Here is a 12236-nt window from a genome sequence, read left to right as displayed (position 1 = left end):
GCAGGGGGGGGGGGGGGGGGGGGGGGTGTGCATGTGAGAGAGACTGAGTGAGAGAGGGAGGGAGCACTCAAGCAGGTACGTAGCAGTACTGCCAAGCTTGGAGGCTAGAGAAATGAATTTTCAGTGGATGGAGAGCTATATACACCTATGATGGTGGCTCACATGCCAGGTAGATGTTTCCATTTTAATGGCTTTTGTCACAAAAAGTTGCAACATAACCAAGAAGGGCTGTATCAAGATGTCCTCCTGAGATTTGGTGATCCACACATCTCTTCACTTTATTCCTTTCTTTGTTGTTTAAAGCACAGGACTTGGAGCTGAGACAGATTTAACCCCAGCTCTGCTACTTGCAGCCTGTACTGTTAGTTAACTCGCTCTTTGTGCTGCTTCGAGTCTGGTAGTTGTCACCTTAAAACTATGATTCCCACTGAAAGATGTTTTTGCAAATGCAGAATACATTTGTAAAAATGTAAAAGGAATAGTCCCTAGTTGGTACTAATAAAAGATACCCGATTATACCAAAAGAACCTTGTCTGCCAACAGAATAGTACCGTATTTACTCAAGTACAAGACATCTCTCTCCAATTTTTCATATAGTTAATTGGGCGGAGCCCCAGCAGAGTTGCCAGTGCTTCAAGCCATGGTGACCCTATACCTCAGCATTGGTGTGTGTGTGTGTGTGTGTGTGTGTGTGTGTGTGTGTGTGTACACACTCCAGTTACCGCCCCCACCCCACAAAGGATCCATGGGCTGATGAGCCCTGCACTCATGATAGAATCGAGTGTTCCTTTAGAATCATAGGAAGTTAGGGCTGGAAGGGACCTCAGGATGTCGCATCTAGTCCAACCCCCTGCTCAAAACAGGACCAACCCAACTAGATCATCCCAGCCACGGCTTTGTTTAGCCAGGTTTTGAAAACATCCATTCTTGTCTTGAGTCCTGGGATCCTCCAAAAATGTATATGCAGATGAGGTGCAGGGCAGTCGGATCTGACTCCACATCATGGAGGGCAGGACTACACTAATCATGTGTGACAGGCTGAGAGAGGGGGAGACAGGAATTCTGGGTGAATTATTTTGGGCTCTGTTTGGTGATGTTTACCAGACATCTCAAGCTGGTGCAGGAAACAGGAATGATTGAAAATGGGAAAGAAAGGTGAAGCTCAGCTGTGGGAATGAAGAGGAAGTCAAAATGTAGTGGCGCACCATGACTTGAAAAAGAGTCACTGCTAAGGGGGACTGAGCACAATGGGCATTACCATATATCTTATTCAGATGGGATGTACTGGTCTATCTTTGTGGTAGATTCCCATCAGTATATTAAATGTAGCATTTGGCAGCAAGGGGAGGGTGTTAGGGCTGGCTCTGGTGTTCCTTGTCCTGACTTGATATTGCAGTACCTCCATGCCCAGTGCCAGTTCCCTGTGGAGTGAAAACCTGCTGGTGGTTTGCTTTTGGGGTCCCATGCGCGCGCACACAAAAAAAAAAAAAGGTTCATGTAAGCATGTTTGCCTAAGATGAGCCATGTATTTTTTATAGTCGTGCTCAGCATTGGGTGCTTGTAATCAGCTTCATAGTTGGTTTCCATTTCTGAAAACATGCTACTTGGGGGATCAGTTTAATGATAGACAATATATTTAATGAGGTTTCACTGTATATAAATGCAAGACAAGGGGCAAACCTTGTCCTGTATTTGAGTAAATATGGTAACAACACTTTGTACATATTGTAGATAGTTCTTTTCATCTTTGGATTTCCGGATACTTTGTGAAGGCAAAGATAAACTTATAGGTGGCAGCTAAACACAAAATGACTCTAGAAGTAATTAGTCCATATGCAAAGTGGCGTAAGTTTAATTGATGTGAAATCACACGGTTAGTTAAATAAGTACAGCTCTGTGTAGAACCAGGTTTTCAAGTCACTGTTCTACTTGTGTTGTACATGCAGATAGGGTAGTTTTAAGATTAGCAAGTGCTCTAATGTGGTATGCAAACACAAACAGATGCCAGGCCACCTTATTTCCTCTCAGACTTTGCCATATGTTTCCTGGTGGCTGGTCTTTCATCAGGCAAGTATTCCTTTCTGAAGTTGATTTAGTATTAGGAATATTCCTGTTCCTCCATAAAGCACCCTACTGGTAGTTGCTTGAGGATATAGAATTAGCTGTTTTTACTCCATTGACTCTATGGGGAATTAATGCTCCTGACAGGCCTTCTAGTTGCGATTTTGAAGTTAACAGTGAAATGAAATAACAAAGCCTGGTGTGTGTGAGCTGGTTTGCGTGCTTTTTTGCCTTTAACTATTCTCCTCTTGTAATAGGTATTGAAAGACATAACCAGAAAATTAACATATTTTGTAGCTCTTTCAGTCCTCTGTGTCTTTGATTCCTGCTAAGGCTAAACAGTTGGAAGCTGGAATTTGTATGAGAAACATTTCCTCTCTGGTCAATCTATACCTCTTCCTGAAGATTACTTTGGGAGACTTCTAACCTAGATCTAACAATTTTTTACAAGGAATTGTCCTCAGTTACTCTGTTTTATTTCCTGCAGTCTTGGCCGTTTCATCATCCAGTTAATAAAAAGTTTGTTCCAGATTATTATAAGGTGATTGCCAATCCAATGGATCTGGAGACTATTCGAAAGGTACGTACTTTGCATTAAGAACCCTTTAAGAAAGTGTTTATGTTTGTATTACTTACCATTTAATCTCTTCCAGAATATTTCCAAGCACAAGTATCAGAACAGAGAGACCTTTCTGGATGATGTTAACCTCATTCTTGCCAACAGCATTAAGTACAATGGTAGGCAATGTTTAATATCCCCCGTCCTTGTCCTTTCCTGAAAGCAGTGTATTGGACCATCACTGAAGCTTACAATCTGGCAGTATGTGTTACTGACCACCCTTGAGTGGCCAGGGCAGCATCTAGATTAGTTAGATGAGCGAAGAGCTGATCTGGATACTGTACGTAGTCTTTCTGTTAACTCTGTTAGTTTCCCCAGATTTTGCGGGACTTCCACGTAAGGAAGGGAAGTAATTCAAGATGCTTTCATAAAGTCACTTAATTTGGGTAGATATAGAGTTTGAAATGACTTGGGACTCCCCCCCCCCCCCCCCCCCTTTTTTTAATGATAAATGCCATGTTGACAGCATTCTCTTAAATTTCTGCATTGGGTAAGTATCAGGCAATAGAATAGTTTTCAAAGGGAAGTGAGTAGTAGAAGTCCCACACTTAAATTCGTACAACTTTAGGATAGGATCAGTTGCCCCCCACCGCACTGGGCTGGGTCAGCCCTCCCTTCCATTCCCCCTCACTGCAACAGATCACCAAAACTTCTTAAGTGGTCCTCCAGCCCAAATAATTGCCCACCCCTGTACTAAATGATTCTGGGTAGTCAAATACTGAGATGACAGAGGAGTTGCAGAAAAGTCTTGCCAAGCTGAATGAGCAGGCAGAAAAAAACAGTAGATACACTTCAGTGTTGACAAGTTGGCAAGCATGGGGGAAAGTAATCTGAAATGTAAGTATGCAATGCTGGGTTCAGAATTAGCTGTTATGAGGGGCGTTATGGTAGAGGTCTGTAAAGCCATGAAGTGTGAGAACAAAATGAATATGAAACTGTTTTTAAACAAGTCTCACGGGACTAGAATTAGGGGATGCCCAGTGAAATTAGTAGGAGATAAGTTTAAACCTAACAAGAGAGAGTGCTTTTTACATAGTGCATAACTAATTTGTAGAATTCATTACCACAGGAAGTTATAGAGGCAGAGAATATAGCCAGGTTCAAAAGGACTGGACAAATTCATGGTTGATAGATGTTAATTAAACTATTAAACAGAAGTCAGGGATTTTCTGGTGTCTATAAATCAGTGGTGGTGGATGCCAGGGAGGGTATGATAGGGCATAAATCAGTCCAGATATACCCTGCTCATATGCTGTCCCACAAAAAGTATCCGCTACTGCCAGTGTTGGAGGTGGGATACAGGGCTAAATGCACCATTCATCTGACCTAGTATGAAACTCTTACGGTCCACAGTTTTGAGGTGTTCTTCATCTCAGCTGCTGGAGAATTTACTTTTTAAATGTTCTTCCAAATCTAAAAGGTTAGCATGGGAAGGCCTCTTATTTGGGTGGCTTGAACACATTGGTGCTTCAGTTCCTGAGGCATCACTGATGCGTTGGACAACTTGAGGAGGTGTGGTTCTTGTTGCAGGACCTGACAGTCAGTACACAAAAACGGCTCAGGAAATAGTGAACATCTGTTACCAGACGCTGGCTGAGGTACGTTGCCTGCTCTGCTGTGAAGTCTGAGTAATGCATTTCTGGTTTTCTACAACCCTGATGCATGTTTCTCTTCTTAGTATGATGAGCACTTGACACAGCTGGAAAGAGACATCTCTACTGCTAAAGAAGCAGCACTGGAGGAGGCAGATTTAGAAAGTCTTGACCCTATGACTCCCGGTCCCTACACACCTCAGGCAAGTGTAACAAAGCAAGATTTTGCTGTTCCTATGTCTGTCATTAACGGTTTGATCCAAAGGAACCTCTTGTTGCCTGTCCCTATTTCTTGCAGCAGTTATTGACACATGGCTGTTTGATCATCTAGGCCATTTCCAAGAGTCAGAGCAGGATTATTGTTTACTGCACGCACGTCCAGCCTAGTTCTAAATAGAGTAGGCTGCTTCTAAATGCACTTGAAGAGAATATTCCACACCTGAGTGCATCTGTCAGGAGGCTGCTGCATTTACTTCTTGCTTTTCATTAATGATATGACTCATTGTTATAACCACATGTACCTCCCTGAATTCATCTCTTCAGACCTCGAGTTTATGGGGTGTGCGCCCCCATATTTAATTGTTGTTTAGTCGAGCCTTATACATAAAACTGTTTCAATTTGTCCTCCATAAGCCAATCCTTTCAGCCTCCTGAATTCTTTTTTAATTAATTCTGGATACCTGAAACAGGAAGAGCTACAACCCCGAACACAAGCAACTTACAACGCTGGTTACAAACTGAGATACGCGAGTGGAGGGGTTTAGCTGAGAGCTGATTGGCAGCATTGGGGCTGTCAATAATAGTCAGAGATGGGCAGAGAAGACTGAAAAAGACATGAGACGGCAAGAAAAGCACTACGAACATGACCTTAAGAATTTTGGGTAGGGTGCTGGCTGGAAAGAAGCTTAAAACTGAGTAGAGAAACTGCCTCTTCATTTGTGTCCTACAGTGTTGAAGAAAATGTGACGGTATTCTTTGCATTCCTGTTTGTTCAGATATTTTACCCTCAGCTTTTCCACCTAATGAAAACAACCCTTTTGAATCCTGCAAAGCCCTTGATTTTACTGTTTTGTGCCAGAGACATCTACAAACAGATCATGTTCTCTGAGTGTGTTGACAGCCTAGGTCTATGCCTAATGTAGTCTGATATTTCTTTGCCAAGCTTTGATTGCTTGGGCTGAAAATTTCCATGCTGAATTTTTTTTTAAAAGCATCATCAAAAAGAATTCAGCTTTTTCCAAGAACGAGATTTGGAAAAATGTGTATTACTTTGCCCATATTGAAAAAAATTCACAGCTAGCTGGCTGAAAGTTCAGATGCCTCCATGCTTTGTAACAAGGACTTGACTTAAAATGTAATGATGGGGGAGGGTCATCCTGGTATTACGGGTGTATCTTTTGCTGTTCCTCTGGAAAACATGCCTAAGTTGGGTCGAGTTCATAAGTCTTGTGGGGGGGTGGGAAAAAAAATCTGTCCCCACATGCTCAGCAGACATTGTTTTAGAGAACTTAGCTGCTATGTGTTGAAGAGTGCTGCACGGCCTAAGCAGGACTCTCCCTGCTGCAGATAAGTAGCTTCTTCCTTTACGTGGATCTAGATTGACTATATGTGGAACATTGCATCTAATTCTGGGCGCTGCAATACTAGGAAAATGGAAAGTTTGGTGATTGAGTTAAGGGCCTGTACAGATTATTCTAAAAAGGAAGTTAAACATTCAAGTTAGGTGAAGCCATTGGGGTGTATATGGAGTAATTGGAGGTAATGGACCACAAGTGTTCTTTGGGTATCTAGTCCAAAACAGGGAATAGAAATGATTGCAGATAACAGGGAAGGAGATTTAATTAGGAGTGATGGATGGATTTAAGAGGGGAGGATATTTAGGCTAACCATGGGTCACTTCCTGGCAGTGGGAAATCTCAGGTTGTGGAACTGTCTATAAAGGAAGTTGCTGAAGTCCCAGTTATTGAAACATTTAAAACAAGATTAGATGGTATGTGGGCAGCTGAGAACCATTGTGATTAGTTGGGGAAGGAGAGAGAAAATGCCATCTGTCTTCATATCTAATATAATCTCCACAACAGTTTATTTCTATTTTCTGAATCTGTCCATTTTTTGTAATAAGATTATTCCTATAGAAAGACGTAACAAGTTGTGGGTTCTTTTACCATTTTAGTCCAATTTTTTTCTTTTTCCTAGGAGTAAATTACTATTTCTGATTATTATAGAGTGTTTTATACTGAGAACTAAATGCATGCATTTTTTAAGCTAGTGAAGTTCCAGTCATGCTTTCCTCCTGAGGTCTTCTAAAGCTTTGATTTGGCTTCTGAGAGAGTTTTTGTTTCCTGTTTCCTCATGTACTTTAGCCACCAGACTTGTATGATACCAACACTTCCCTCAGTATGTCACGTGATGCTTCCGTCTATCAAGATGAGAGCAATTTGTCTGCTATGGATACTCCTACCACTACCCCAGAGAAGCGGGGAGCCCAGGTCAGATTTCCCCCCATTCTTTGGTAGAGAGCTAGGTTATATAAGTGCCTTTTTCTAAGGAGGCAATTACTCTGTGGGACCCAGAGGGGAAAAAAATATCTAGCTTTCACCTGGAGGTGGAAAGCCTTTGAGAAAATGGCATGCTTTCCTTCCCTGTGGTCATTGTAAATGAGACAGAAACACTGGAAAGAGGCAGGCGTGTGCAAGGCCACTGGCGAAATATGTTTCTCTGTGGCTGTGAAGAGTAAAAAGTGATAGGGGACTGTCTAGGGCCACGGGCCTTCATTTGCTGTAGTGCTAGGAAAACGAATAACCTGGTCAGTCCTGCTGCAGAGCCCTGAAAGTCGGTGCCCTTCAGTTTTGAATAGGGCAAAGGAAGAGTAATTTCCATGGGGTGGAAGATGATCATTATTTTATTGTGATGAAATGCACAAGAGGACACGTTTGTTGCCACACTCTTATATTTAAAAGACGACAATGGGGGAAGCAGTGGGGATTAAGGATCACAATGCATTTCCAAACTAGCTATGGTGACACTGGGAGCAAGTTTTGCTAGGTTTTTTGTTTTTGTTGGTTCCCCCCCCCTAATTAGGGGCTAAAGATGGAGCAAGGGAGGATGAAGAGGAGGATAAATTTAATGGAAAACCTGGGTATGAAGGGGGAAGAGGGCATTGAGGAGAAAAAGAGAGGGCAAATGACAAGAGCAGAAAGAGTGAGAATGGCAACAGAGCAACTGATGGAACAGGCAAGGAAGAAAGTTCAGTGCAGAATGTAGTATCGCTCGTATCTGGGGTTCTAAAATGCCTCCTAGTAAGCAGTATCTGCACCTCTGGGGACAGAATCTGTGCATGTTTTCCCATGCATGTGGCTGTGGCTGTAAGCGGCTGAACCAGCCTACTGACTTTGAGGAAACGAGGCCCAACCACAAGTTCTCCTAGGACAAATTGCCCATCCTGTAATAGCTAGGAAGCAGAGAGGAATGCCTGCCTCGCTTTCTTGTGACCTCCTTAGAGAAGAGTGTAGCAGAAGCATCCAGGAAACAGATTTGGTTAGGTCTTGAAGTTCTTAGGAAAAAGAGTCCCTGTTCCCAGGGTATACTTTTATTGTGGTCTGGATGTCAGTCAGACTCTTTCTTCTGACACTAGTGCCTCCCTCAATGGTGTTGCTATTTGTGTTCCTCATTCAGATGCGCCAGGGACGAGGTAGGCTGGGCGAGGAAGACTCTGACGTAGATATTGAAGGGTTTGATGAGGATGATGATGGGAAACCTAAGACTCCAGCCCCAGTGAGTATATTTACAGAAATCCCATCTGTAGTCCACTTTGTTGATCTGCATCCTCATAGTAGAAGACTCCATAGTGCAGGGCAAGTCTGCTGGGTCTGGCACCCTGAGTGACAGCAGAATTCACAGCAGTGATTAATGAGATTTATCTGTGGTCATGAAACAGTCAGCATAAAAACAAATGACTGAATGTATTGTTCATTAATTGTGTCAATTAGTAAGCATGTACCGGCTCTGGCGGTAGCTTATGTGATTTTTTTTGACCTGTGCCATTCCTGTTGTGTGTGACATAGGAAGTTGAAGATGCAGATGGTGACCTTGCTGATGAAGAAGAAGGCTCAGCCCAGCAGCCTCAGGCCAGTGTTCTGTATGAAGATCTGCTCATGTCAGATGGAGAAGATGATGATGATGATGATGATGATGATGGGAGTGATGAAGAAGGCGATAATCCTTTCTCATGTATGTTAGGGTCTTGACGTCAAAGGTCTGAGCAGGAAATGGCTGTTCCCATCCCAGCCAACCTCCCATGTCCTTTGATCACTGTAGCATATATTCTGGGCTGGGATAGTAGGTATTCAGGGTACTGAGGTGACAGAGACCAGATGTTTACAGCCCAGTTACCTACTAGATAACGACAGCAAGCAGCAAGTTGCATGAATTTTGGGTGTAAGCCAAGATGAAGTGGAGTAGAAGTGAAATGTGTGGACTCAGGAAACAGAAGCTTAGGCAGGATCTGACTTTCTGATTGATAGGGGAGCTCTGAAGGATGAAAGGGAAGAGACTGAGGCTCAGGTCGGTTACTGGGGTCACGTGGAGCTGGACTGAGCCAATGGTGTAATGAAAACACAAGTGATTTAGATGGGAAACAGGACTTTTTCTTGCCGTTGAAGCTTTTGGCTGTTAAAACGGGACTGAGAATTAGGGCATTAAAAAGAGGTCAAAAGTAATCGGCAAGTCTCTTTGTTGCACAGCCATCCAGCTAAGTGAGAGTGGCAGCGATTCGGACGTGGAGTCCAATGCAGTGAGGCCCAAGCAGCCTCATGTCCTTCAAGAGAACACACGTATGGGCATGGACAATGAAGAAAGTATGATGTCCTATGAGGGAGATACTGGGGAGACATCTCATGTGATGGAGGACAGTAATATCAGGTAATCAAAGCTGAGCTGTAAAAAAACCCAAACAAACCACTATCTGCTGGAGAACTAATTTATTCCAATCATAAAATCATAGAGCTAAATTGTTCCTCTGTTACTTTTTTTTTAAGGTAGTGGTTCTCAACTTTTTTTGGACTAGGGCCCATTTGTAAACATCAATGGCCATTCTGGACCCAGTGCCCCTGACTCCCAACCCCCCCCCCCCCCCCCCAAGTGTGTGTGGGGCATGGAGGGCCCCAAGCAGTCCCTTGCAGGCTGGAACTCTGCCAGCCTGCAAAGGAAAAGCCATGGTTTCCCATGTTTTTTCTCCTTTAAAGAAGAATCCATTTTTCAACTTGGTTCATTCATTTTTAAAGTTTGTTCATGACCCTTTCATATGTTCTTGCGACCCACTTTTGGGTTGTGACCCACAGGTTGAGAAACACCGTTCTAAGGCACTTACCTTATGCCCCTACTAGGAGAGCACTGTAGAGAAGACCAGATCATGGTGGGGTTTAACACTTTAATAAAAGAGTAACCACTTTGTTACTCTTTTATTAAATTCAAATTATTCTTAAAATTATATTAATGTTCTTGTTGCTGTGAACTTGGTTCTGCTGTAGGTACCTCACCAAATTAAAAAAACCCCAAACCCCACTAATTACATAGAAAAGAAATAACGTGGTAACGCAAGGTCAAATGATTCGTAGCTTTAACATTCTACTTTTGTGTACCACCTGGCCTCTGCCAGACACGCAGGTAAAGGTGCAATAGGATCCAGTGCACAATCTACACAATCGCCCTTCCTGCTATGCCACACATGCCATCACACCTTATTGCTGGTGCAGGGGGAGCCCAGGATCATGATCCCAGGCTTTCCCTCCCCCAGCAAGTAGCAAGTGTAAAGTGTGGCGAGGGCCTCTGTTAAAGAGCAGAAAACTCACTCATGTGGACAGTCTTCAACAATATTAAATGCTATTATTGTGGAAAGAGTTGATTTTTAGGAGATGAATTTTAGGTCCTCAGATTCTGTTTAACTTAATGCTTTTTCCCTTTAAAGGACAAACAGGTAAAGGCAATACGAATGTCAAAAGAGAGGAAGTGTACACAGTGCATCTTTTGATAGCAGTTCATTTGCCTGAAAATCGGATACATGGGGTATAGAAGATTGCCCCTTGTAGACCCCATATTCTTTGTCTTGGCTTGGCTTTCTTCTAGCCCAGCAGTCAGCAAACTTTTTAGGCTTCAGGCTGAAATGACCCAGCTTGGGTCGGAGGTGGGTGGGTGCTAGCAGTGGTTGGATCTGCTACCAAATACCACCAAAGCCCCACATCCATGGGCCAGATCGTGGTTTCACGGGCTGGGCCCAGCCCATGGGCCATAGGTTGCTGCTCCTTCCTCTAGCTGTTCTGTGGAGTTGTGAGGCTGGGGTGCTGTTTTTCTCATCATGCTGTTCAGGGAGCAGGAAGGGAGGGATTCCTAGAGAGCAAAAGTTCTTACACTGGGAATTTTTTTACTAGTAGAGAAAATGAGACCTGTTCTTGTATGGGCCTTTTTGCCTTTGCCATTGGGGACCATGGAAGAGTGTTAGTGTAAATGAACAGTCAGAAACATTAATGTAGTAAGATTTCATTTTTTCTTTCAGTTATGGCAGCTATGAGGAACCAGATCCCAAGTCTAACACACGAGATACCAGTTTTAGCAGCATTGGAGGGTATGAAGTCTCGGAGGAAGAGGAGGAGGAGGAGGAGGAGGAAGAACAGCGTTGTGGGCCCAGTGTGCTAAGCCAGGTTCATCTGTCTGAGGACGAGGAGGACAGTGAGGAATTTCATTCCATTGCAGGAGACAGTGACCTGGACTCGGATGAATAAGCTTCCCAGACATCCTCTGTTGCTATGGCATGTGTGCACTCGTGGTTCACAGGTGTCCTGTGTGCCCTTTCAGACTCACGGACAATGCAGTATGGGATGCGTGTTTGAAGCACCTGTTTTTTCTTGGATAGAACTTCTATTTTAATGAGAAGTCTGTTTACTATTGTACATTATCTCATGTAGTTATCTAAACTGTGAATGACAAGCTTTGGGAAAAGTCCCCTCCTGACATCGCTGAACAGCTGTGCTGGTCATCAGTTACAGGAGTCGGCTCAAGAATCCCATGTTCTGGCTTGTGCCTCCTCGTTCTTTCCGAGACAAAAAATCCTTACCGATATTAGTGAGTGAGCTGGAAATTTAGTTTCTGGTGCGGTTTGTTTAATCGGCCTTTACACATCTGTCAAAAAATAAATGTCTGAAAGTATCCTGTAAAAGAAATCTGAGTAAACTTTTGTTAAAAAAGATACATGCATGGCCTGTGTATCTTTTCAGAACTGTTGGCAGATTCCCGAGAGAGAACGTGCTGCGTGCCCTGGGTCTCGCGGGAGCTGTGCTTTTCTCCAGTGTTGTATGTCAGATCAGCTCTCTTCTGAACTTCCTTGCTCGAGGGGTTGCTATGCCTGGAGTTCCTTAACTGCCAACCTACCTCTTCCTCCGTGAAGCGGAGAAACCCCCCGCAGGGGGGCACCACGTGGCGGGACAAGGAGTAATGTGCCAGAAAGGAAAAACTTTCTTGCCCGGCGGGGGGTGAAGCAGCGGGCCAGGTCAGACGGGGGCGGGTCTCCATCCTTGAGGCGTTTAGGACCCGACCCAGAGCACGCGGCTGGGGCTGGTTCTGCTCTGTCCTCCAGGTGCGAGGCCAGCGGCGCTGGGGGCCCGAGCAGAGCCGCCGCCCGGCCCAGGAGCTCGTGCCACCCCACTCGTGACCGGGGCCGAGAGACGGGTAACGGGTGCTCCCAGCAGGCCCCGCGCGGCAGTGACGCACCCGGATGTGGCCGCGGGCGCCATGTGTGGAAGGGCGGCGCATGCGCGCTGGGGCCGGGATGTCGCAATGGGCCGGCGGAAGGACACCATAACAAGGTGCTGCCACCGCTGAGGCCTCGCGCTGCCCGCTCGCATACCGGCGCGGCAAAGGCTTGCGGGCTTGTCCGGGCGGAATTGGGCCGCTGCTGCGCGGGACGCTGGGTG

At 44.6% G+C, this 12236-nt stretch overlaps 1 protein-coding gene across 1 annotated transcript in view; it reads left to right on the top strand.

Moving 5' to 3' along the window:
- TAF1 (TATA-box binding protein associated factor 1) overlaps nt 1–11514 on the top strand; it is a 63373-nt gene extending 51859 nt beyond the window's left edge. The window contains 9 exon segments of the mRNA XM_025205046.1: nt 2549–2641; nt 2715–2799; nt 4211–4278; nt 4359–4475; nt 6636–6761; nt 7948–8046; nt 8337–8502; nt 9015–9192; nt 10823–11514. Coding sequence (XP_025060831.1) covers nt 2549–2641; nt 2715–2799; nt 4211–4278; nt 4359–4475; nt 6636–6761; nt 7948–8046; nt 8337–8502; nt 9015–9192; nt 10823–11048 — 1158 coding nt within the window. The 3' untranslated portion in view covers nt 11049–11514.
- Nucleotides 11515–12236: the final 722 nt, after the last annotated feature.

This window comes from Alligator sinensis, unplaced genomic scaffold (genome assembly GCF_000455745.1).
Source record: "Alligator sinensis unplaced genomic scaffold, ASM45574v1 scaffold1059_1, whole genome shotgun sequence".
Classification (NCBI taxonomy): Eukaryota; Metazoa; Chordata; order Crocodylia; family Alligatoridae; genus Alligator; species Alligator sinensis.
The sequence above is the reverse complement of the archived record's forward strand: the minus strand, read 5'-3'. Positions and strand labels throughout refer to the sequence as shown.